Raw genomic sequence first — 26,533 nt, forward strand, 5'->3', positions numbered from 1 at the left:
TTGCAGTTACTGCAGACGTGTCACCTTGGCATGATGCATCGCCCTCCTTAGGATCTCGCTAGTGTATTATACAAGCTTCTGCTGATTTATTCAGAGAAACTCCTGGTTGAAACACTGGGACTGTCCTGTAAAACCTCTGAAAAGAAACTGTGTACTTACGCCTCTGTTAAAGGCATCACTGTATACTGTTGTTTGCTAACAGTTTGGTTTGGGGGTCTTTTTTTTGCATGTTGGCAAAGCAGTGAAGCGATTCAAAAAAGCGCAGCTCACGGCTGATGACTGCAAAGCTCTCGCACAGAGCGCAGAAGGTTCATCCTCCCTGACGCAGCCATTGAGTCAAAGACAAAGTAAGGGAGATGTAAACAGGGGCCTCCATCCCACCCACCGGACGCGGAGACATCAAGGAGGTACACTGGTTGTGAATACTTTGAAGGCTGAGGGATTTGGGGGAGAAAAATGCTAATATGGTATGGTACACAACCGTTATGTATGGTTGTCTAATCCATTGTCAGATTTGTGCTGATAGGAGAGTAATGCGAGGTGAGCACAAACGGAAGAAATTGGTCGGCTTTGAGTGGTGCATGGCAAAACTAGTGTATATAAAATGAGGACAAGACACCAGATTCCTAAGCTCTGTGTTCGTAGATATACTTTTCTTTTTCCTTTGTCATATCAGTGATATCTTTGACTACCTCACTTTTAAAAATCTAGTAATCTTAGATGCTGCAGGTTTTAGGGTCTTGGACTCAAACGTTAGCAGGGAAGCTAAGTTCTTTTTAAGCAGCGTCTTGCAAATCAGACCTTTTTACGCTATGCCTTCATGAGCATCCAGAAATAAAATGTGTTAAAATCAGCAGTAGCTGCTTGTGATTTTTTTTTCTTCTTGAGTTACTTAGCTAAGCATCAGGATATTTTGCAAACTAGGAGCAGGACTGAATGAATACTAGCAGTGCCGGTAACTTTAGTCTGTGTGCTGCATGGGCTGTGTGGCTGTCAGAGAAAGGAGAGGCTGCTGAGAGTGGTCTCTTGCCAAGTTTCGGTTTCCTTTGTCGTTTCCAGTGCTTTATGACGTTGCAGCCAGGAAATGGCTGGCAAGAAATAGCTGTATATCCTCTTAAAGGTGTTGGTCTCTATTATACTGTGGTAGGAACAACCTGCCAGAGGCTTGGTGCTGTGACCTTCTCATGGTGCAGAGCAGTAGTTAAACCCTGAAGCTTTTCTAAAATCTTAGTGTGCTTCTCATTCACCAGGCTGATAGATAACCGCTGGGAGCTCAACCTCAGTCTAAGGCACACTACAACAACTCAAGTCTCACATTTTATTTCCTTCTTATTTCTCTTCCTTTGGCTAGTGAAAATCTCCCCCGTGAAATTTATTGTGTAGCTGCGGTTCTGTTTAACACGCATCCGCTGTGTTATGTTAGCTAAGGGTTGTTGATCTGAGAGATTGTTATGCAGGCCATATCTTTTTCTAGAAGCTAGTGGAGGCGTCAGACGTACCTTGACAGTGCCCAGGTTATGTGGACAGTGCAGAGATGAGTGTTGTTCTGTTGACTTCTGTAGGTTGCCAGAGAAGCAACATGAAGCAGAACAGTTCACCTGTAGTAAGCTCATATGGCTGTAAGAAACCCTGTGGAAATAACTACCACCTTACACAACCTCTGGTCTCTAACTCTTTCAGTTAGGAGCAGTGCCCTTTGCACTTTTTTCTCTTGACTTCACTCATGCTCTTCCTCCTTCTGCAGGCCAAGGTCACCAGAAGAACATCACTGACTACTTCAGGATCTCTCAGACACAACAAGTAGGTGCCAATGGGTTGAAGAACAATAGAATCAAAGAAGAGCTACTGGATCCCATCTTCAGTGAACCTGATGATTCCTTCAGCAGTGTCTCCACTGTGATGGAAATCAGCAGTGATTCCTGCTCCTTTCTGGAGGATAAGGACCTTGTACCAGCTCCCAGGGAAAGCTCCAGAAAACGGCCTCTGTCCACTGCAGCTGCAGGCATTCACAAACCAGAGCATGATTTGTGGAGCGAGCCTGAGAAGAAGCCAATAGTGGTTCATCCAGGACACAGCCAGATCAAGCAGGAACTTGATGATATGGAAATCGAACCAGTCCCTGATGCACATTACGGTCTCCTGGGGACTCGGAACTGGGAAGTGCCTCAGGGAAGTATTGACGAGCTGCCTGTTGAAGTCCTGAGGAACATTTTTGCTTTCCTACCAGTGACTGATCTGTATCAGAACCTGAGCCTGGTGTGCTGCTGCTGGAAGGAGATAGTCAGTGATCCACTGGTAAGGACTGCTGTGATATTGATTTGAGCCTGTCCGTTCTGCTGCTCTATTCTGCCTCAGTCTTGTTGCTGCATTTGTTGCTGTAGGAGCGTCCATGCTGTGTCTGTCTCTCTTTGTTCCTTTAAATCCCTTTATTTTTCCCTAACACTCACATCCTTTCTTATGAGGTCTTTTGTCATTTTTTGGTCTTCAGGACCACAGTGGCATCTTCAGATGCCAACCTTTATCAGGAGATGAGTACTGGAGTAATTTCCTTTGATGCATTCTTCCCATACATGGAAAGAGAACATCCTACAAGACTCCACAAAATCCCCCTTCCACTGTTTTCCTTGCAGCCTTTTCTTCTGACAGGGATCATGGAGAAAATTATGTCTACCAGACTGGGCAGTGTCCTCTTGTGGCCAGTGTACGTCACTGTCCCCCAGCCTCTGTGTGTGTGTGTCTCTGTGTGTGTGTGGTGTCTCTTGTAGTCAAACAGGTGTAGAAGAAAGGCCTTTAACTCTGTTTTTATGGAGCTTGGTTCATCTGCAGTCAAGGCCTTCACAGTACAAACAGTCGTGAATCCACTGGCAGTTCACAAAATCATTAAGGTTGGAAAAGACCTTTAAGATCATCAAGTCCAACCATCGACCCAACATCACCATGCCCACTAAACCATGGGCCACGTCCACATGTTTTTTGAAAACTTCCAGTGATGGTGACTCCACCACCTCCCTGAGCAGCCTGTTCCAATGTTTGACCACTCTCTTAGTAAAGAAATTTTTCCTAATATCCAGTCTAAACCTCCCCTGGTGCAACTTGAAGCCATTTCCTTTCATTCTGTCACTAGTTCCTTGGGAGAAGAGACCAACACCCACCTCACCACAACCCCCTTTCAGGTAGTTGTAGAGAGCGATGAGGGCTCCCCTCAGCCTCCTTGTCTCCAGACTCAACACCCCCAGTTCCCTCAGCTGCTCCTCATCAGACTTGTGCTCCAGATCCCTCACCAGCTTCATTGCCTTTCTTTGAACACGCTCCAGTTGTTTTGGCCTCAGTGAGGATCTCAGTTTTTTTGTGGGGGTCCAAGTTCTTGTTCATGCACTTTGATAAATCTGAATGGGCAAGGCTGGACACAGTGTAGGAGGTGTCCTGTACTCAGCGCTTTATCAGCGCAGCGTGCATGCTTTGAGAATGAAGACCTAGAGAGATGCATAGAAAACACATGCATGGAATGCTTAGTGTGGTCAAGTCCTCTTCCCAAGCCTGCTCTTCACCCTGTAACACAGCCTAAAAGGCAGCGCCCTGTCTGTTTTTACCAAAGAAGTCCAAACAGCAGGCTGTGGCAGGGTAGGGCATCATAGATACATGGATCTTAAGCACTCAGACCCCTCTCAGAGCAGATCTGTGCAATGATGTTGAAAATCTCCTCATTCCTTTAATACTTTGAGGTTTGAAACTGAACCAGTATCACCCTGCTCCCATCAGTCTAGAAATAACAACCTTTTATAGACGTGTTTGTAGGCTATGAGGAACAAATTTTCTTCTCTTTCCTCTGTTTACTCTTTTCTTCCCCATCTCATGCTAGGTACCTGTTTCTATCAAGCTACAGGGACTTTTTGGACTTCAGGTATTCTCTGGAAGTCATGTTGATTAGCTTATTGCCAGAAGAAACCTATTTGCTAGTGCTCTGAGATGAAAGATGGTGGTATGTGCTTCACGTTCTAGTTCATTCCTTGGAAAAAGCTGTACCATCGTTACCTGATGAAGGAGGACTTGGCCCTGCACAAAGTTGAACAGATCTTCAAGGATTTCGCCATAACAAAGGAGCAGGAAGAATGTGTGTTGGGGCTGATCAGGTGAGTCCACTTCAGCACTTGCCTTTGTACTTGTAGAGGCTCAGACCTTCCTTGCTTTGGGTCTTCTTCGATTTTATCCTGTGAATTGCCAGGAGAGAAATGGGTTTGTCTTCTAAAAAGGTGGGAGACGTACAGCAAGATGAAGAAGGAGAAATTATGGTAACACTAGAAATCGCTAGTAGGGCTCTAGAAATAGGTAAAAAACTTTCCCTTTCCTCTTCCTTGATCTGTTTGGAGCACAGGATCACAGAATCATTTAGGTTGGAACAGACTCTTAAGATCATTAAGTCCAAGCATTAATCCAGCACTGCCAAGCCCACCACTAGACCGTGTCCCTAAGCGCCACGTCCACACATCTTTTAAATACCTCCAGTGATGGTGACTGCACCACTTCCCTGGCCAGCCTGTTCCAGGGCTTGACAACCCCTGAAGCAACTTGAGGCCATTTCCTCTCATCCTATTGCTTGTTACTTGGTAGAAGAGACTGACCCCACCTCACCACAGCCCCCTTTCAGGTAGTTGTAGAGAGTGACAAGGTCTCCCCTCAGCCTCCCCTTCTCCAGGCTAAACAACCCCAGTTCCCTCAGCCGCTCCTCACAGGACTTGTTCTCCAGGCCTTTCACCAGCTTCATTGCCCTTCTCTGGACACACTGCAGCACCTCGATGTCCTTCTTGTAGCGAGGGGCCCAAAACTGAACACAGTATTCGAGGTGATGTACAAATAGAGGCTGAAATCTGTAGAAGAGAAAGTGGAAAGGGGATCTAATTGCTGTCTTCCCCTGTTTAATGAGGGGCTGTAGAGAGCATCATGCCAGATTCTTCTTGGAGGTGCACAGTGAAAGGACAAGAGGCAACGGGCACAAGTTCCAGCATAGAAAATCCAGTTAGATGTTAGGAGAGTGGTCAAACACTGGCCCAGAGGTGGGGAATTTCCGTCCTTGTAGACACTCAGACCTCAGCTGGACAAACGACCAAACCTTGACGTCATCCCTGCTTTGAGCAGTTGGCTTCCAAAGTCCCTTCTGCAGTTTCCGTGATTTTGATAGCAAGTGAGAAGTGATGGGTACGTGAGGGAGAGGCTCCAAAGCCTGGGGCAGGGATAGCCTTCTACTAATGTCTGAGGAGATGGAGAATTTGAACATGGACTGGGAAGAGGGGGCAGAAGAACAGTCTTGGCAGTGGCCTTTTTACTTGGATGGTGTGGCCTCTTTGGAGGGCAGGGAGATAATTGCTGCCCCAAAGGAGGAAAGACGTGAGGAGAGCCTGAGCAAGAGGGTATCAGCAAGCATCTGCTGGATTTGGAGGCTCAAAGGAAGGTTTTGGAGATGGACCTGTGTGTCATAGCACAGCCAGGTCGGGTACAACAACTGAGAGAAGCTGCCAGGAGCTCCAAGATGAGCATTAGTTGACAAAATCAAAAAAGGCTGATCTGTCCTGTCGCTTGCTGCCTTCTGGCACCCGACAACGAGCTTGGGAGAAGGTGTTACATGGTTGCTTACTGCAGGGTGACTATGCTGGAGATAGTGAGAATCAATTTAACCATCCGTTTTAGCATGCCTTTACATTTCAGGATCTGTCGTGTCAGCACTGCATTTCCATCTGCTGATCAGTCAGGGTCTCAGAGAGGCTTAGCATCTCCTGGGTTTAGCTAAAATACAAGTACCTCGTGGAAGGTGTGAGATTTGAGCTCTTCTTCCTGGTCCCTCCCATCTCCAATATATTTTCTTCTTTTCCTTTCCCAAAAGGCTGCTTTCCCGGACCTGCACTGACTTACCAGTCACAGCTCAGCAGTAAGCCCAACCCCAAGACAAGTCCCTGATAAAAGCAACTGTTCTGTTCAGATCTCTGTAGTCTACAGAGCAATTTGGTATGGCGGTTAGATGGTGCAAATAGAAGAGTCAAACTGAGTTAAGAGCAAGGTGGATCCATCTTCTGGAAGGAGACTTGCAAGACAGCCAGGATGAACTTGCAGTCTAAGGGCTTGACACAGCAAAGTATTTAAGCACGTGTCTGTGTAAAACAGAACTGGGATTTACTTCTCTAAGTGGCTCTAGGCATAGGAACGGGCTGGAAATCCCAGTTCAGCACCTTGCAGCCTCACCACTGGATGCATCCGGTCAAATCTGTGAGGCAGACAGCAAGATATCGTTACACTTAACTGCAGCCTGACTGATGGTACTTTGGAGAAGGCATTATTTACCTGGAGAATAAACTCACTTGGTAAGGCTTCTTTGCAAACGCTGCTGTTCCCGTTATGCGCAGGTGCGTGTCTGCCATACCCACCAGACGGAAGGTAGATCCCAGTGCGGTTCTCCAGTGTTTGAAGATTCATCACCTCTTCTCAAAGGCTGAAGTCTGCATCGCCAACAAACTGCCAGACTTACAGAGCAGGACAGGGGTAGGTTTAACAGCTATTAACTGGTTTATTTAAAAGTTTTAACAACTGCTTGTGCTTTAAGGTCATATCTGCCCTCCTGCATGTAAAGTTTTCCCTTTGGAATGTTATTTGGTACTATTCAGGGTAACTGAAGAGAATAGAATCATAGAACCATTTAGGTTGGAAAAGACCTTTAAGATCATGGAGTCCAACCATTAACCCAGCACTGCCAAGTCCACCACTAAACCATGTCCCTAAGCACCACATGCATGCATCTTTTAAATACGTCCAGGGATGGTGACTCCACCACTTCCCTGGGCAGCCTGTTCCAGTGCTTGACAACCCTTTCAATTTAACTATGCATTGTGGATTAGGATTTAACCATTCTTCATGGCACAGGTGGTTTTTCAGTGTTGAAGCAGGGTTTTTCTGCTCCTAAAGACTCAAAGCTTTTTGCTCACTCTTTCTTGTCATTGTCTATAACAGCCTGAGAACATGTGGGCCATAACTGCAGTCATAGTGCTTTTCTCTGATGGCGTCAGTGACATCCAAAAGCTGATTGCGTGTCTGCAGAGACCCTGCTCTACCCTCTCTGTTGTGGATGTGACCGAGACGCTTTACTGCATAGCCACACTGCTGTACGCGATGAGAGACAGGAACATTGCCATCACTAACAGGTGAGGAGTGGGGAGATGCTTCCTGCCCGCCTTGCCTCTTTCTAGGCATGGCGATACATAATATATGTTTTAGGCCCCTCGCTACAAGGAGCAAGAGTGTACCTGAGGTGCTGGAGCATGTCCAGAGAAGGGCAACGGAGCTGGTGAGGGGTCTAGAGCACAAGTCTGATGAGGAGCGGCTGAGGGAACTGGGGGTGTTCGGTCTGGAGGAGGCTGAGGGGAGACCTCATCGCTCTCCACAGTTGTGGAGAAACCTACCTGAAAGTAGATTGTAGCGAGGTGGGTGTTGGTCTCTTCTCCCAAGTAACAAGCGACAGGACAAGAGGAAATGGCCTAAGGTTGCGCCAGGGGAGGTTTAGATTGGATATTGGGAAAAATTGCTTCTCTGAAAAGGTTGTCAAGCAGTGGCACAGGCTGCCCAGGGAAGTGGTGGAGTCGCCATTCCTGGAGGTATTTAAAAGACATGTAGACGTGGTGCATTGGGACCTGGTTTGATGGTGGACTTGGCAGTGCTGGGTTAATGGTTGGGTGGACTTGATGATCTTAAAGGTCTTTTCCAACCTAAACAGTTCTATGATTCCCTGTACAGTGAGTATATCCTTTTGAGCAATTTTGTTCCTCTTGGTTAGGGTTCTTCAGCTCCTCGGTGCATGCAGTTTGTCAGGAACAGTGTGCCTATCTCTAGCTTTTTGCAGACACATTCAGGAGCATTGCCTTTATATTTGCTTTAATTCCTAGACTGTTTCATAGTCCACTTGTTTTTTGGGAAGTAGTGTTCAAGAATTTTTTTTTTTTTTTCCAGAAACAAAAGCAGGTTTTAAAGCAACTGTAGAAACTTCCTGATTAGAAATAGATACACATCAGCTGCAACAATTTAATGCAGTTATTACCTTCCTGAGACAAGTTACTCACTTCACTCCTCTTAAATCACATTACAAGTCCCATGGGCACCCATTGCACGTGCATATCAGTCCATCCAGTACCTTTTGTTCATAGAGGTGCCTGGTAATGCAGGTAAGAGCCTACAGGTTGCTTCAGAATTGCAGTGAGAATGAGATGAGGATTAAGGACGCATGTAATTTCTTCTTATGAGAAGACTGGAAAGGAACTGCACTAGAAAAAGGAATCTATAGCCAGAAAGAAGACGGTTGTGTAGGTTGCCCTCTGCAAGTTATAGCTCAGCTTGTGTTTGTTCCCTGCTTACTCAAGCATGGGCCATACCAACCAGGGAAACCAGGATGCTTGTGTGGCTGGTTAGTTGTTGATAATTGCTGGCTAAGGTCATGAACTTGAGTAAACACCTGCTGAAGATGTGGCAGACCAAGGGTGTTGCTCACAAGCATTGAGAGCTCGTGGTCAAAGCCACCCCTGTCCCATCTCCATCTCCTTGAACAATCTAGACTAGAAGAAGTAGGAATGACCACGTCTCTTCCGCCATTATCTCTTCAAACCACACAAGGTTTGTGATTTAGGACGTAAGGAGGAAATGTGTCCTCAGGGAACTCTCTGGTATCTATTTGCAGCTCCTAGAGCAACTAGTCAGTCTGAACGTGCAGGTCGCCTAACGGAGACACAAAGTCTGTCCTGGAGTGTGGCCCAGGGTAGCAGCTGTTAGGTCACAGGAGCAAAGCTGCACTAAAAGAGGTAAAACCACAGTAGTGTCGATCCTAATGTACGGTGGAGGATAATTTTAAGCCAGCTGTTGCCAGCATAATTAAAGTCTGAGAGTCGCTGTGCTCCTCTCTTTGCAGTAACAAAGCATCATGAGGTATTGTCAGGGCTTGTATAAAATCATCGTAAGACAGCTGATGAAACTGGTTCACTTTAGGGGCCTAAACTAGCCCAAATTCTCTCTTGGGCTCCCCCAGACTCTGTTGCTGTTAGTGGCTCAGGAGAGCAAAAGCTTCCTGTCGATTCTGATCCCAGGTCATGTGTGCGTGGCACAACCTGAAACACAAACCTGGCAGGAGTGAGGGAGAGGCCACAGAGCTGTCCCCATGGTGCCTTTGCAGTCACTTTTCAAGGTATAACTAACCGCACTTTAGAATATTAATATTGTCTCCTGCAACTCCCTGAGCGCTTGGGGCTTTGTGCCTTGTTCTGTTGGAAGTATTCAAGATGTTGGTGGTCTGTTAGGTGGCTGCATACATTTAATTTGTTATCGATGATTTCTCAATGATAGATTCTCTTTTGTCCTTTCTACCAGGATCCATTACAATGTTTTCTACTGCTTGTACCTGATGGAAAATTCTTCTGTAACCACGCAGACAGTAGAAGAGGAAGCACTGGCTTCACGCTGCAGACAAGACTTATGGTCCAGGTAATGCTATTTTAGGTGATCTGAGCAATGCGCTTAAGTGGACGCAGGTGGAGTGCTGAACCTTGGAGGGGGAGCAAACATTTCATGGCACGGGCTGGTTGACAAGACTCTGAGATTCGTAAGGATAGTACAAAACCTTATTCTGCTTGTTGCCATCTTCTCCTTGATTTCTCAGAGGAAAACCAGAATCTGGCCTTAAATCTGTAGAAATTAAATTGCCAAGGACCGACTGAATTTACTAGTCTTTATTCACTGATGGGTCTGTGTATCGGTGGAACACGGTTCTAGAGTTGCACTCCCAGTCTGGTGGCCACTGAGATTTCATAGAGAGCCCAGATCACCCCAAAATACCCTTCCAAATCACCACTCTCCCCATGGGTGAGAAACTCTTGAAGGAGGGGAGAGTGCCTCCTGTAAATTTAACGGTGTGTTCCTCTAGAACGCTGCAAGCTGCAGTCAGCCACAATGGGGGCTGCCTTGCTGGTGATATTACTGTAGCGCAAATAATGTGGCCGTTCCTTTGTGAACACCGCTTTTTGGGCATGGGAGGAAATGAGATACCAGCCGTAGGATATTGAATTGGCTCCTGTTTTCTAGATCCTGTTGGATAACTGTTACATATTAATTGTTTTCTATATATATATAGTGGTTATAAATTAGTATTGGTTGGTAGCTTGCTGCCTAGAAAGGAAGCACAGTAAGGAGTGAAATGCTTTCCTGGCCTGTGGAGATCCAGGCTCGGTTCCCCTTTTGCTACAGTTATCCTGGGTTGAGTCATTTATCTTCCTTATCCTTACCTACAGAAGGGAAATAGTAGTGCTTTCATCTGTCACAGAGGTCTAGCAAGGATAAATCCAATAAAATCACCGATGATCCGAGGTACAACAGTGAGAGAGGTCATAAAAAAAACAAACAGATGTTGGGTTTCAGTGCTTCTTGGTTTCCCAGCTCTTTCATTCTACCCCTCCATTTGAAGTCTTTTTCTGAGCAGATTTTGCTTCTCCAGTAGAAGATGCATCCTGAGGGCAGCCATCTAACGGCCAGCTGTGAAATGTCAAGGGTATTTAAACAAGGCTTTCCGCCCTTAACACATGCTATCCGGGAGGACCCCGTGCAAAGAGATGGTTCACACTTTTGGCTGATTACAGGTTTCAGACCTTTATGAATAAAACAATTGCGCTCCAGCTGGAAGCGCTGAATGCCTTAATGTTAATCAAAGCTCTCAGCTCCCCTGAGGGGCAGGGATAATTGATCTGTCCTACATGCTGAGAAATTGGAGAGCAATTTAAGGTACATGCTCTCAAAAGCAACAAAACACCCCAAACCCAAGTCACTGTTTGTTTTCAATAAGCCTAGAGGAGCCAGTGTGCCAAATTAATTTTTAAAGCATGGCATGGGCCCTTGAGAAGATTTTTTCCTATGTAGCCTTCTCCGAGGTTTACTTTTCATTTTTGCTGTCTCCAATCTTTTCTTATTCCCTGTTTTTCTTGTTTGCACAATAACCAAGTTGCTCCAGTGCCACCTTCCTGCTTGTGGGATGGAACAAATCATTCATTGTTTTCCTTCTGCTGTTAGTAGATTTGTTTGTTTTATGTGGGAGGATTTGTTTTCTTAATTCCTTTTGCTCTGTTTTTTTCTGGTTTTAGTAGCTGTCCTGAAGTAAAGCTGACCCATGAACAGCAAAGGATTCTGAATCACAAAATTGAGCATGGTCAAGTAGTGAAAATTATGGCATTTGCAGGTAAGAGCCAAAAATTACGTTGTAAGAATAAATGCATAATCTCTAATTCTGCTCCTTCCCTCCCTGCTTCTTCTGTCCAAGGAATTGTGTGGATGCCAGGGGGATCAACCTTACTTTTAATCAATAGGGAAAATCAGAGCAAGCTTTTGCAGAGAAATAGGAATGGGAAACATGGTGCTAATTACTCCCATGCAAGCTGGGTAAATGTCTTATTTGGACGTGATACTGAAACCAAGTGTTTGGGCACTATCGATGACTGCCCAGAGCAGCTTCTCAGGGACCCCAGGAGAGGAGAAGCAACTCTCCATGGGTTGTTTAGTCTCACGCTGAGCTTGTTTTGCAGCGTTATTGTCCACAGCCCACTAGACAGAGTTGCTTGTCCTTGTTTAGATTTAGCATCCCTGTAGGAGCAACACAGGCCAAGAAATCTTGTGTGGTTGCACACTGTTTTGAAAAGGGGAATTGCGTAAAATTGAGGGAGCCTGTTCAAAAAGAAAAGGAAAAATAAATCCTCTCCCTCCACCTGCAGGAAGTTTCCTTTAAAGACACCAGACTGGGAGCTCAGAACTAATGCATGCTCTGTGCCAGAGCAGACTTGCAAAAGGACACGTACAGCTAAGCACCATGGTACAGAAGCCACTGATAGTGTTTTCTTATGTCTGTGCAAAGTCGCCGTGTCCAAGTGACAAAAACGGGAACGTTCATGACCTTTGACAGGTTACATGTAACTGCAACAAGGCAGAAAAAGAACTTGAGGAACCACTGGCAAAAAGCATAAAAGACTCTTAATCCTTCAAACGTGTGGATGAGGATGCTTGCAAAAGCATCTGTTAGCTAACTGCAATGTAAAGCATCGTTTTGTGTTGCTCGTAGAAGGTCTTGGAAAGGACTGGCCTTGGGATCCTTCTCTATAGGGGCCCCACTAGAGGGTCAGTCTCACATTCGCATGGAAAGGTTGCGGATGAAATATGCGTTGGTACTGTTCGTTTCATGATCTGGATATCCGCCCAGGATATGTAAAGGGACTCAAGGGTGAAGTGGCTGAACCAGCAGCTGAGTGTGAAAGCTGCCATGGCAGTCGAGTTATACAGGGAGCAATCTACCGGCAAGACCAATATCTGTACCAGGCAAAATGGTAAAAGATGGTCCTCGTGGGTGAACAGCTGGTTAAAAGCTAGGAAGCAAAAGTAGGAGCAGATGGTCAGTGTTCTGCATGGAGAGTGGTAACCGCTGGAGTCCTGCAGAGACTTGTGCTGGGACCTGCTTTGCCCAACTTCAGGAGTCATCTGACAGGAGCGTGAACAGCAAGGTGACAAAGTTTGCTGACACCGTGTCACCACTGAGGATGTGAAAAGGGGCAAAGAAGGAAATGTGCAGAGCCCTTCTTGTCTCAGGTTTCTGTTGTGATTGGTACTCCAGAAGTGAAGCAACTTTGCCATGTGTGGACAGTGCTGTCCTGCAGAAAACTGGAGTAAAGGAGAGCAGCATTAGTGAGAGATCTTACAAGAAAAAGAGCTCATGAGTCATTCAAAAGAGCAATTTTAACATTTCATTTACCAAGCTGTCTTTCAAGAGAACCGGTACCTTCATGTATGCTCAGACTTCTAGAATATTGACTGATAAAATGATTTTTTTTAAAAACTGTTAAGCTGCAGACTGTGATTTTTTTAAAGCTGCTTTGCTCCACAGATTCTGCTGATTTCAGTTGAATCAGTGAATAAATTACCATTAGCTGCAAATAGTCCTGCTGTGCAGTTAGGACAGCAGGAGGAGGAAGGTAAAGCTGATGAGAGGTGTGTGGATTCATTCATTCCTGGCTCTGCATGCTTTATTGCTTACTCTCTTCTGTTCTTCAGGTACAGGAAAGACCTCAACCTTGGCCAAGTATGCGGAGAAGTTTGCTGATCTAAATTTCCTTTACGTGACGTTTAACAAAGCTGTTGCAGAGAGAGGAAAAAGCGTCTTCCCCAAAAACGTTACGTGCAAGACTTTCCATTCGTTAGCATTTGGAAGTGTCGGCAAACAGTGAGTGGGGATTTTAGATTGCTTCGCTGAAGGCCAGTGGAGCAGGGAAAAGACAGGGCAGGAAAGGAAAGTCTGGTTTTGAAGTAAGCCTCCAGGATCTGAGGAAGCAAAAATAATGGGGGAAATGATTTCTTTCACCTGCTTGAAGCCAGACTGCGATTTATGGTTTCTGAATTCTTTCAGATTGGATGGGCCAGTGATTTTAGCATCTGTGCGAGCCTGGGGAAACAGACTTACTGCCCTGCTCTGGCATAGACTGTGCTGACATAAGCCCCATTGCTGTTGTAGGGCCTGTTCATCCTGTCTGTGTTTACAGATGAAGAGCACTCACAGGGAGATAGAAAGCCACTGAGAATGGCTTTTTCCCGTTTCCCATTTACACTTCAGTGGTACAACTACTCTAAATGCTGCTTTTCTTTAGCAGAGGATGGGTTTTCTTAACCTGGCTTGTTCTAATGATACAGTTTCTGGCACCATCACCAGTTATGTTGGCACATCTAAACTGGATGAAGAGGCGAAGCCTCTTAGCTGGCTCTGCAAAGAATCTGTAATTGCAGGAGTGAATGATGGGAATATCTCTCTGGCTTGACTTTTCATCTGTAAAATCCATAAAATGAACAAGATTGTGCTTCCGCCAGGATAAATAGGCACAGATTTTAAAGACAGTCCATTACTAGGTCAAAGTGGGTGTATAAAACAGAGCTTCTGCAAGTGTTAGTGTGCAACAGAAGCAAAAGTAAGCTTGCTTTTCCAGTAGGCTTTTCATGTGTGTTTCAACATGTTTATCTTATTTTTTGTCACCTGTGGCACAGCTATAAAGAAAAAGGCAAGCTGAACTTCTCCAAGATGTCCGTTTACTCCATCTGTTCGCTTATCCAGAACCGCGAGGGACAATCTCTGTTCATAAGAGGGAAAACAGTTTCACAGACCCTTGAAAACTTTTTTTCCTCTTCAGATGAAGAGATCTGTGAAGAGCACGCTCCTATTTGGTTCAAAAATACTCATGGCGAGAGAAGACTTGTCAGTCGAGTAGAAAAGGAAGTGAGTATCTGAGATGAAGCAAGACTTAGGCTGCAAGGTTTAGAAGGGGCTTGTAGTTGTCCCAAATCTCTCGTACTTCAGCTGCAAGAACCGACTGTCAAAATACTTTCTTCCTCTGGTGACAAATCCAAAGGAACTGGGGCTTGTTTGTTTTCACTGTGCACACAGCTGGTTTCTAGAGAGGAGATAGTCACTGTCTCTGCTCAGTGCAGATGTTTCTTCCCTGCAAGGAAAAGAGAGAAGAGACTGCACATATTTATATCAGTGCCTGGACAGCGTTGTCATATTACATGTAAAGACAACAAACATTTTTATAGTCATTTTGATATGCAGAGTCGAACCCAAAAATTCTCATTTAGCATACAGTCACCTTAGCAACACTTAGAGGGTAGCGCTGACATCGCCAACAACGTGGGCTGGAGTGCAGAGAAAATTAGCCTTTCTGCTCCTCGTTGATCACATCTGATCAGATCCAGTCCAGCTAGCAGAAATCCAATTTGCAGTCGTTACTTCTGGCAGGGAATGAATGGACAGCCTCAGAATATTAAATACCTTTAAGCACCTTGCAGGCTATCCAGAGAAGCCAAAATAAACACAAAATCTGTGTTAACGTGCAGAAATTAGGGGGTATTGTATTATACTAATAGCTGAGCCAAAGAAATGTTCTTTTCAGAGGGCTGCATTTGGAAAAGACTGTGTTGAGGAGAAGAATTCAACTGGTGGTGACACAGAAGACAAGTAGGAGGAGAAAGGCCTCAGAGAAGCCTTTCAAGATCTTTCAAGTGCCTGGACTGTTTTTCTGCCCCGTGCCACCTACCCAGACCCTTCTGTTTTCTCTTTCTAGATCAATGTGGAAGAGGCGAAAGAGATATGGCGCAACATGAAGAAGCTGGATGGAGACGTAGAGAGGAAATACAAGATAACTTGTGATGGTAAGAGAGTACAGATGTCAAATAGCCTTGAGATAAAGAGCTGTAGTAGAAAACTAAATGGATTCATGCTTCTTACTTCTCGCTGTGCACCAAGAATGAGCATCAAAATGTATAGAATTCCTCTTCTGCTGCTACTAGTTCACCAGGGAGCTCAAAACAGGCCCAAAGGCTGGAAGTTTGTTTGTTTTTCTTGTTTGGCCTCAGAAAATGGTGGAACTATTCAGATGTGTGATTGACAGAAATCTCACACGGTGAGACAGTGGGTGAACAAATGCTAACAGCAAGTCTTTGTTCCTTGCTGCTGCTGTCATGTCCCTTCCTCTTGCTTCATAGCATGTGTGCCAGTAGTGCCAGAGGTAGCCCTTACTGGGGAAAGCCTTCTTCCTTGTCATTTTCTTTGTGCATTAAGAGTTTTGGAGTCATCAGCGTAGCTGCCTTCCTCCAGTGCAGTCAGGCTGGTTTGGGTTGGGGTTTTTTTTTTTTTCATCCTTCATACAGCCAAGGAAGACAGAGCAACATCTGGGAGCAATAAAGATTTTTGCAACTCCTCCAAATGTAATGTGAATTCCAAGCAAGAATTAGGGCCAGAAACTTTCTTTTTTTTTTTAAAAAAAGGGACTTGTTTTAAAGATCATGGTGTTTTATGATGAGAAAATTACCCTCTCACTGACATGCCTTGGTCTTTCTCTCAGGGTATTTGAAACTTTGGCAGCTCAGCAAGCCTCAGCTCTCAGGATATGATGCCATTTTTGTCGATGAAGCACAGGACTGCACGCCAGGTGAGCAGTGACAGGAGACAGCTGCAACCTTCCTAAGCACTTTAGAGAGAGGATGTTCATGTGCTCAGGGCTGTGGGAGAAGTAGCACAATTAAAATTCTGCCCCTCAGCTATAACATTATAACTGACCCTTTGCTTGGTCTCAGATCCTTGTCAATTCAGCTTGTAAGCAGGCTACGAGGGTCCATGTGCATCAGCTTGGGGGGCAATGCTTTGGGCATCCAGAGGTGCCTCCCAGGCCCTTTTGCTATTGCTTTGCTGCTAGAAACAAGAACTATGCTAAGAACACCAGCGTAGCCAAGGACGTGGTTTATTACAAGAGTGGCGAGACATTAAATGGTTCAGCTATCGGAACAGCAGAGCTGCACTGGGTGCAAGTCTTGCCCATTCCTTGCACCATCCCAGGGATTCCTGAGTCATGTAGCAGAAAGCTGCTGGCCGCCTTTGCCTGGGATATGGAGAATAGCTCTCTGTTGCAAAGCAAGTTGAGTTGGTTCTGCAAAGGGATCTAACTGGACTGAACTGTGTGCTGAGGAGCAAAAGAAAGAGGGCCGAAGAAGGCCTGGTCTTTTCAGCAGATATTAAAACAGCTCAAAGGCCTCATCAGACCATACTCACTGGAGACCTGGTCTTGTGAGTGTTTGGCTGTGCTTTTACAGCTGCGCACGAAGCAGGCGGTTGCTCCACCAGCATCACTGACGCTTAGGCAGGCTTGGTCGAGGTGGACTGAAGGGCTTTCTGAGGTGTGCGCTGAGTCAGTGTGCACACGTGCGGCGTGTCTGGGTCACTGGGGATGGGTGGTGAGTTTGTGCTGGGCTCACACGTGTGGGATTAAGAGGCTGTGCAGCTCCAGTCCAGGAAAAAATATCGTCAGGCTAAAATAGTGGGAGTATGTGTGCAGAGCTCCCAGTCAGCTGCACGCTTCCCTTTGCTTCTCCCCAACTTGCTGTGTCCTGCAGCTGTGTTGACCCCTTCTTAAACGCTGTGAGTCATAAGGCAAGAGATCTTGCCTCTGTCCACGCAAGAGGTATTGTACAGTGCTCTCTCGGTTTAGGAGCAGGCTCCCCCTTAATGCTCCGACGTTTTCCCACAGCCATCGTGGATATTGTGCTGTCACAGACATGTGGCATAATCCTTGTAGGAGACCCTCACCAGCAGATCTATACCTTCCGAGGTGCTGTCAATACCCTCTACTCGGTGCCTCACACCCACGTCTACTACCTCACCCAGGTAAGATGAGGATCTTCTGCTTCCTTCCCTGGACAGATCCCTAATGCAGTTAACATTTACCAAATGTTTCACATCCTTCTTCAGAAGACGTCTAACAGCCAGACTTCTTGAGATTGTCCTGCAGAGCGTTTGCATTGCCTGGATTAGTGGCATGCTTTGCTGTTCACACTCAGCACTGCAGAGCTCTTTTGTGCCTCTTAGTGGAGTGATCCCATCACTAGGAAAGCCATGTGGCTTCAAAAATGGGTACTGGGGTAGAGACCTTAGTATACAGCTTCTTTCAAGGAGAATCCCTCTTTCCTGGGTTAGCTCTCAGCTCCAGCTGAGTGGGAAGGGGCAGATACCCTCCTTACTCCTATTGCCAGTCAGTTACGACACTGGGTTCCATGCGGAGAGATGAAGGAGTTAGGAGCAAGGAGATTAATTTTGGTCTGGCAGTGACCGCCTTGAAATAAAACCACGTTGATTAAGGAGGATGTATGTTTTGGCTCTACACACGATCTTTTTTTCTGGCTCTGTACAAACTGCATCCAGCTCTGGAGCCCTCGGCACAGCAGAGACATGGACCTGCTGGAGCGGGGCCAGAGGAGGCCCCAGCAATGCTCCGAGGGCTGGAACAGCTCTGCTGGGAGGACAGGCTGGGAGAGCTGGGGGGGCTCAGCCTGGAGCAGAGAAGCTCCGGGGAGACCTTCCTGCAGCTGCCAGAGCTGAGAGGGGGCTTGGAAGATGGGGACAGACTTTTTAGCAGGGCCTGTTGTGACAGGACAAGGGGTGATGGTTTTAAACTGAGGGTAGATTTATACTAGGTATAAGGAAGAAATTTTTGACAATGAGAGTGGTGAAACCCTGTCCCAGGTTGCCCAGAGAGGTGGTGGATGCCCCATCCCTGGAAACATCCCAGGTCAGGTTGCACAGGGCTCGTGAGTAAGATGTCCCTGCTCACTGCAGGGGGTTGGACTAGATGGCCTTGAAACGTCCTTTCCAACACAACCAGTCTGATTCTATGAAATTCCAGCATTGCCACCTCTGTCCCACCACTGCCCCTTTGTCTGTGATGCCTCCTGCCCTGTTTGTCTGCCAAGGGTGTGATTTTCACGAACAGCTTCAGCTGATCTGAGTTTGCACTGGAAGAAAGCTCCTGCCTTCTTTCAGCACAAGCAGTGCTTGTGTCTCCAGGCTGGATTACCTAACCTGCTGCTGTGACAGCTCACCCTGATTAGTTTTTTGACCTGATTAGCCACATGGCTACACAATTCTCACAGCTAATATATGGGAGGAACTATCCCTTTGGGAATCCTGGCAGAATGAATTAGCTTAAACCAGCAATACGAGCTGCAGTGCAACCAGCTCCTAAGCCAGAACAGCCACCGGAACACCCATCTATCGGAGCTGCCTTTTCCCCCTCACACTATGCCAGCCTTGCCAAGGGACAGGAGCACAAAGGAACGGGGACTGCCTTTATTTGCAGTGGCACATCTTGTGACATGTCTTGGGACCAGCCTTGCGTCACCTCGCTTGTGGAGTTCTTTGGGTAACAAGATTTTCTGCTTCTGCTTGCTGGTGGAGGTCTTGTGCTCAGCCAGACGTTGGATTTTTTAATCACGGTGTTAGTGAAACTTGATTAGGGCTTTGACCTCATGGTGCTTTGACTGTTGGCCCAGATCTACGTGTTAGGAAACCATAAGGAGCAACCCCCAGCCCTGCTCTGCTGCTCCGGCCCGTCACCTCTCCAGCAGCCCAGCGAAGTGAGGGCACTGGCTGCTTTCCCACCGCTGCAGGACGGATGTTCCGTGTCACATTAGCTTACCAGGGAAGAGTCTTGGCAGTGGCAGCTGCCGGGGCGGAGAGGCTGGAAACCACATTTTGCCCTGTATGATAGTCCCATCTCACAGCACAGTTCCTATCGCCTTGGGTGTAAGAGTGACCAGGGTTTTTAGGAATAGTTTGGGTGGATTTGGGTGCTTTTTTCTAAGAGAAAGGTTATCCAGAAGGTTGGTTTGAATTGTATAGTTCCATATATAGTAATACTTTTGTAGGTTGTAACGAGTTCCTTTTCTTTTGCTGTTGTTTCCTTCATTTTTCCATGTAGAGTTTCAGATTTGGTCCTGAAATAGCTTACGTTGGAGCAACCATTCTGGATGTCTGCAAGAGGATCAGGAATAAGACATTAGTGGGTGGAAACCAAGAGGGTAGGTCATGTCGGTGCCCCGCTCAGCTCGGTCAGCTCTGTTCAGTGACTGGGAGTCACAGAACTATTGCATAATAAGCAAAGTGTCTCAGGATTAATCTTGATTTATGAAGATACTTGTTTTTTAGATACCTGCTTTCTAAGCACCCTGGCTAACTGGGAATTTCTTTGTGCAGGTGGTGTGAGAGGTAGCATGGAAGGGAAGATAACAGTCTTATCACGAAGCAATTTTAACGTGTTTGAGGATGCTGTGAAACTAACTGGAAGAGAGAAACCAATTAAAATACACGTGATTGGGGTAAGAGGAAATTGCCAATATGTCTTTCACGTCCCAACCTCAAGTCCCCAATCCTGTTAGCACTTGTAGCGGTGACACCGACGTGTGTCTTGAAATAGATGTGGCTGATCTGCTGTTGTCAGTAGCACTCAGGTTTAAAACTAATATTCAATGTGTTGGGGCTGGGAGAGGGTTATAATAGAGCAGCTGTTCCTCAGATCTGTGCAGGCAAGGCTCCCTTTTTAAGCTTATCTGTCCCTTGTTTTCATCAGGCTCAGATGAGACTGCAGCAGCTCGAGTCTGCTGGATGGGGCTGGGGCAGGACAGCATGACAGATGGCTGTAAGAAGTCGCTGCAAGTATTTGCATTGGATGGAGTGCTGCTGACTGCCTGTGGCCGCCGGCCGTGGCACGGCGTTCCTGTGGTAGGGAAATAAAAATCAGCTGTAATTGCAGGCTGAGTGTAAAAAGCCATGAAAGGCAGTTGGCTGTGCCCTGGGAGAATAAGCATTTTTCAAGCTTTCTTGAGAGATGAAGACAATGGTTGAAGCTGAAGGTGACCTTTGGGCTTGTGGATGCCACAGAGAGCTGTGCTGTGATCATTACTCATTTTCAGTCCTGTGATGGTCTGGTTCCTGTCTCGATACGCCCAGAAAAGCCAGGGAAAGTTGGTGCCCCAGCCTTTTTGGTGAGGGAAATAGGAATTTTCAGCAGCAGTGAATGTTAACCCCTTGAGGGAGCAACAGTTCTGAGGTTTGCACTGAATTTTCATTTGCAAAAAGCGCCCACGTATCTGAAGAATGAGAATGTGCGTGTGTGCACGTCTGCAGAAATTCCTGGGCTTGAACTGCGGGGAGATTTTAATAAGGCTCCATGTTTCAAAAGCCTCAGAGGAATCCTTGGTCTTCAAACTCTGAATCGTCGATACCTATGATTTAATTTGAGATCTTGTGCTGTACCCAGAAATGGAGACGCTCAAAGAGAATGAACAGTTGACCTAGTGCTGAACATGTTTGAGGATGAGCCTGGTCTTTTGAATTTTAGGTTGATATTTTAAGTTCTTTATTTTTTTTCACCGGAAAGCTGCATATTACAATGCAATGAGTGTTTGAACTGACGGCCTAGTACCGAAATTCTCATCTGCTTTTGCAGTTTGGAATAAGTTTAAATTCAAACTGACACATCTATTGATGGAACACAACAAATTAAATTTGGAAACAAAGGGGAAAAAATGCTTCCTGAAAGGAACAATTGCCAAAGCAAAGCCTTTTGTTTCAGTTTACATTGAAACTGAAACATTTACAGTTGGTTTAGCGAGTTTATCTTCATTGTGGTGGCCCATCGTTTCAGGAAAGAGGATGCAGTTGTGTCTGGAGCTGACTTTCCCACGAAACAGCGTGGAGTCAATAGGCCAGTAGCATTTATGGCACAACAGACTTTTAAAGTTCATTTTAACAAAGTAATATATAGCTATTAAAAGCTAAAATGAGCAAAAACTGACCCTTTTTTTCTTAGCAAAAGAGAAAACATTATAGAAATTTTTTTTTTAAAAAGTCTTTGAATGTAAAATTCTGCCATAGCTCTGTTATCATGCCAGTCAGACAGTGTCCTGGTCTCTTCTTGCTGTCCGTCTGTCTGTCCGCAGAGTGGGCTGGATCATTGCTTTTTCAGCTGCCTTTGATTGTGCTACGGCCCCAGGGATTTCAGGAAACCAGCTCTGCATCTTCAGCATGATTCCCTTATTCCCTCCCACTTCACACCAATAACCACTGGGCCCTGCTAGCTTACCCAGAAACTCTAGACAGCACCTTTACTCCTGTATATTAAGATAAATTGTTGTTTGTTTTAGGGACTTGCCCGTTTTGGCCTGAGCAGAATTTATGATATTTGGAAGCTCAGTCAACCCGCAGATGAACGGAAAAAAGGTGAGTATGTCCTTACCCTTCTTTCTGTGCGTGATCCTCCCTACAGCAGTACAGATCGTTTAGTTTTTGCTGTGGTGATGGAAAGCAACACACTTCTTGGTGTTCTATTTTATATTTCCTCATGCAGTTATCTGTTGAAAACTGAATTCTCAATGGTAGTGTCATGGGCTGTGCTATTTTGGCTGCTTCAGTAGCTGGTGTTAATCCCAGAAATGCTGAAATTGTGGGACCTGTGTCATGCAGCCCTCCCGAGCTTTTCCCTGCAATGCCTTATCTTGAGTGCAAGAGCCCAGTAAACTCATAGATTGGGACTTTTTTCCCTATATTCTCTGATTTGACTTTTTTAATTTGTCTTAGTCTTTTCCTGGTTTGTTTTGTTTTTAAAAACCTGGCGTCTTGAATCTGCTATCACATCCTTTCTTTTCACTGGTGGGTATAATTTAGGAAATAAATCATTCATTCAAAATCTCCCTCTGCCTTGGCAGTGGTAAGCAAACATTGTTATATATAGGGCACAGAGACAAATAAAGGACTTACTGAACTGCCACAAGCGATTGATTATATGGTGGTGTTACTGGTTCTTTGGAAAGTGAGCTACCAGGAAAACTCCTTGCCATCTGGGTAAAAAGAGAGAGTAATGCAGGTTGGAAGGGCCCTGGGGCTGTCTCTGCCCTGAGCCGCTCTGAAGTCATGTTAGAGTCTTTTCAGACTGCTCAGAATCTTTTCCCTTTGATTTCCAAATATCTCTGGGGGCAAATGTTGTGCAGACATTCTAGGACACATGCTCTAGAAATGAGTGAGCTCAGTGAATGTTTGCCAGCCGCTCTCTCCTGAGCTCTGTAAACTTCCGTACCCTTCATAGTACACCAGCTCTGTATCTCAAAGTGACCCTGCTTTGTGAAACTACAAGCTCCAATGAGAGCATCAAGCTCTGACAGTGTTTTGCATCAGTAAAGAGAAAATCCTGAGAAATCCACTCATTGCAGCAGTGGCAGAGTGAGGAGTACATCCCAAGCCCCTGCATCCCACAGAGGCCGTCCATCTGCTGCCCCACATTCGCCTTCCCTAATACTCTGAAATATGATTAAAATTAAAAAATGCCATTATATGTTCCGTCAAATAAACTCATCTGCTACTTTCTCTTCAGCAAACCTTGTTATAAATGACTCCTTTATCAAAAAATGGGAAGAAACTCAGGGCTTCCTAGGTTTAAGGGAATATGCAGAGCGTGTCGATGACAAAGACCTGGAAGTGAAGATTGCAATAGTGGAGAAATACAAAGAGCGGATCCCTGAGCTGGTGCAGAAGATTGAGAGCAGCCATGTGTTACAAGAATCCATGGCAGGTAAAGCCAAGCTGTGTCTTTGATAGAGGAGAAAATTCAGGTCTTTTTTTCAGTCCAGCTTCAGTGATGAATCCACCTTGTTCTGCAAAAAGCTAGGTTTGGATCAAGTTGATCTTTCAAGGAGGAAGGAAGCTGAACAGCAGCTTTTGGGGTACAACTGGGACTCCAGGTGGAGTTCAGTGCAGTGAATCTGCAACCAAAGGTTTTCTTAATGTGACTTTGCTAGAGGCAAATAAACCTTTGGATACAGTATTTCCCAGAGTTAGAAAGCCCTAGGACTTTATCCTGCTTTTTGGAATTCCTGTTGTAGTTGCCCTGCAACTTGCTGACTAAAATTTGGGGAGAGGACAAAGCAATCAAGTCAAAAATTCATCAGATAAAGAGCATTTCTGTTTGGGAGTTGGGGCTGGGGCTCAGGCTGCTGACAACCAGGCATTTTCCTCGGCAGGGAAGTTTTCTTCAGCAGTCTAGATTTCCGATCGTGGTGCTTTGCTTATGATTTATATCTGGGGAGAAGTGAACTGAATGCAGAAGGAAATAATTTCATTTGACTCGGCACCTCGTCAAATTAAAAACACCATTATTGTTGCGATGACTGATCTTTTTTCCCCTCTTGTTCCCCACGTGCGCTCCTTACAGATTACCTAATAGGTACTGTCCATCAAGCCAAAGGCCTGGAGTTTGAGACGGTGCTGATTGCAGATGACTTTGTGAAAGTACCATGTCTCAGTGGGGATTACGAGAGAAGAACTACCTTCAGTATCGGTAAGGGAACGGCTGTGTGCCGTTCTGATCTGGAAGTAGGAAAGCAAAGCGTGCTGCCAGTGCTTGTCCTGCAAGCCCGTGCATCTCAGCAGCATCAGGTGCCACCGGCTGTCCTAGCGATTCTTGATCTTGTAGTTTCCCTCACAGCGAGAACAGGGCACGGGAATATTCCTGCAGTTGAGCAACAGAGAAAGATCAACTCCACACTTGGGAAAGACACTGCTTTGCTTAAGCGCCACAGTTCTTGCTTTGGAAGAGCCGGTCTCTTCCCAGTGAGCAGAGAGGAGCTTGCAGAGGGAATCTAGAGACTGAGAAGCTTTTCCAGTGCCAAGTATGTGCCCAGGAGGTGGGAAAACACGTAGTAGTGAGCTGCTTCTCTGGGCACGTAGAGTCCTGCCTTTTCCTGGAAGGGAGAACCTGGAATGAGGCAGGAGCTATCGCTGGTGTCAGCAACTGTACAGCAAATGCAGGAGAGTGCTGGTCCGCAAGTTCATGCTCTCCCAGAGAAGCACCAAGTGTCCTTCCAGAAATACCAGAAGAATGGCAAAGCTGTTCATTCTTGTTATCTAAAGCCATTGATGATCTTTCCTCCAACCTAGGCATGTATCCTGAGGATGAATGGAACCTTCTCTATGTAGCAGTAACGCGCGCAAAGAAGTATTTGCTAATGTCAAAGTCCCTGGAACACCTTTTAGCATTGGCTGGGGTAAGTGAAATCTTTCCAAGGTAAGCAAATCCTCAAGTGGGACAATGCACCTCATAGCACGCTGCACCGAAGCAAGCCATCGTCCGGTGCGATCTGTCTGAGCAGCCCTGCCTGTGAGCTGCAGCAGTTCCTCAGCTGAGGAGTTCCTCAGCGCTCCAGAGGCTGAGCAGACAGCCGGGGAGGGCAAACTCCCAGGCACGCCACTGTCCCGCTAGGATTTGGAGTCTTGAGGCAGCTCTGCAAGCGATGATGTCTTGGGCAGGATGGGCTACTGCCAATTAAAAAAGGCGCCGGGAGAGGCAGCACCCACTACCCATAAAATCTGCACATCTCCATGATGTTTGGAGGGTGTGTATGTGTGTGGTAGAAGAGCATAAAAGATTATCATAAGATTTACCCTGATCCTAAGATTCCGGCTGAGCGTGGACTATGCCTTGGCTTCTGCTGGCATAGACCGGAATAGCTGAGGTCACATTTTTTCCTCAGTTCACGCTGCTCTGCACCATGATTTCAGTAGCAAGACACACGGTTGCAGCGTTGTTTTTTCCACAGCCCTTGCATTTGGGTGTTGTCTTCCACAGATCCTGACTTCTTAGTGCAAGCGTGTAGGTTCCCTTTTCTCTGTCTGCAGCAATTACCAGCTCTTACTTCACTTCTTGTGAGCTGCTGCAGGCTTCTGCCTGATTTTTGTTGTGGCCAGGGGCTTGGAGTTGTTTTTTTTTTTGTTTATTAAAAAAACCCCAAACATCATGTTGCAATTCACTTCCCAAGGGGTTTAAAAAAAAAAAGAACAAAACAACCTGTTCCAGTATCTCGGCTCCCTCCGAGTGTTGTTCCGTGTTGTTGCCTTTGTTTCTTGTTTCTTAGGAGCGTTTCCTTCGGGTGGAGCTGATGAGCGAGGCTGCGAAGGACGGGGCTGCCGTCGCCTGTTCTGTGCCACAGTGCAGGGGAACTCTGCAATCCGGCTCCCCGCTGGTTGTGAAGAAGCTCCCTTTGACTCACGTAGGTCCCTTCCCTGGGCCTCTGAGATCACGTTTCTGACTCGGGAACCTTCACAAGCCGCTCCGGTCACTTGGGGAGCGGCTGTGCTCTGTGACTGTTCTGAGCTATCACACTGGGGAGGGACAACCTCAGTGCTAAACTTCAGTGGAAGTGAGCAAGGAACGTCCCGTAGCTGGATCTTGTGCCCACAGCTCCCCCGGCCCTTTGTTTCTGCTCACAACCCCAGCTCGTAACTGGGGGTGACTTCCCAACCGCATGATTCAGGGTGGTATTGCAGTTCCCACAGATCCACTCAAACCTTCACCTCTCTTCTGAGACTAATTGTGGTTTCAGGAGGGGATGGTTTTGGGGTTTTGTTGTGTCAGATCCCGTTTCTGACTCCCAGAGCCTCTGCCGAGGCCATCGAACATCCAGCTGAGGTTAGCAGAGCACCTCTCACCCCTGCCAGCTGGCTGGAAGTGACAATCTGACTTTTGGGTCCAATTTTGGCTTCGGTCCCACCTTCTGGCTCTGGGGTTCATCCTTTCCCAGAAGGTGTGGTGAAGGCCAAGTTTCCCTAGCGCTGGGATCTGCAAGCACACAGTAAATTTGGTGGAGCTCCATGTCCACAAGACATAGCAGATGGCTCTGAGCTGTCAGCAGGGGACATGATCACTGAGATGGGGAAAATCTCGTCCTTCACCAGCAAAGACCTGCACAGCAACATTTTGGTTGTTGCAGCTATTAAACAAGCTGTCCCATAAGGGATCGCCTGGCGAGGGAGGTGGCAGGAGATGCTTTGGGCACATCGTTGCTCTCTTCCCTGGATGTGAGGGGGTTGCGTCCGAGGCTGGAAGCAGAGGTTGTGTTCCTCCAGCCTTCCTCCTCTTCTCTCAAATCTCCTCTTTCCCCCGCAGAGCAATGGCAGCAGGGATGCAGGTGGCTACCTTTGCCATGCTTGCACGCAGCAGCGCTTTGGCTCTCTGACACCACTCACCTTCTTCCCAGCGCTTCAGGAGCAGCCCATCCAGCTCTAACGAAGCCCTCCAACTCCTCAGACCCCTCACTGCGCCCTGGAGCCGTTCTGGGTGCTGGA

At 46.4% G+C, this 26,533-nt stretch overlaps 1 protein-coding gene across 1 annotated transcript; it reads left to right on the forward strand.

The window, feature by feature from the left end:
- Nucleotides 1–202: 202 nt before the first annotated feature.
- Nucleotides 203–26,474, forward strand: FBXO18 (F-box protein, helicase, 18; the record flags this gene model as incomplete). The annotated part of the gene is made up of 20 exons (XM_010296902.1): nt 203–407; nt 1,745–2,295; nt 4,000–4,130; nt 6,393–6,528; nt 6,994–7,184; nt 9,391–9,504; nt 11,151–11,245; nt 13,102–13,270; nt 14,083–14,311; nt 15,156–15,243; nt 15,936–16,022; nt 17,115–17,251; nt 19,341–19,440; nt 19,616–19,737; nt 21,565–21,640; nt 22,788–22,985; nt 23,625–23,750; nt 24,350–24,456; nt 25,324–25,458; nt 26,355–26,474. Coding segments are annotated over 20 exons (3,117 nt in total), but the record flags the coding sequence as incomplete, so codon positions are not given.
- Between the last annotated feature and the right edge of the window lie 59 nt (nt 26,475–26,533).

The sequence above is a fragment of the Phaethon lepturus genome, unplaced genomic scaffold (assembly GCF_000687285.1).
Source record: "Phaethon lepturus isolate BGI_N335 unplaced genomic scaffold, ASM68728v1 scaffold30671, whole genome shotgun sequence".
NCBI lineage: Eukaryota > Metazoa > Chordata > Aves > Phaethontiformes > Phaethontidae > Phaethon > Phaethon lepturus.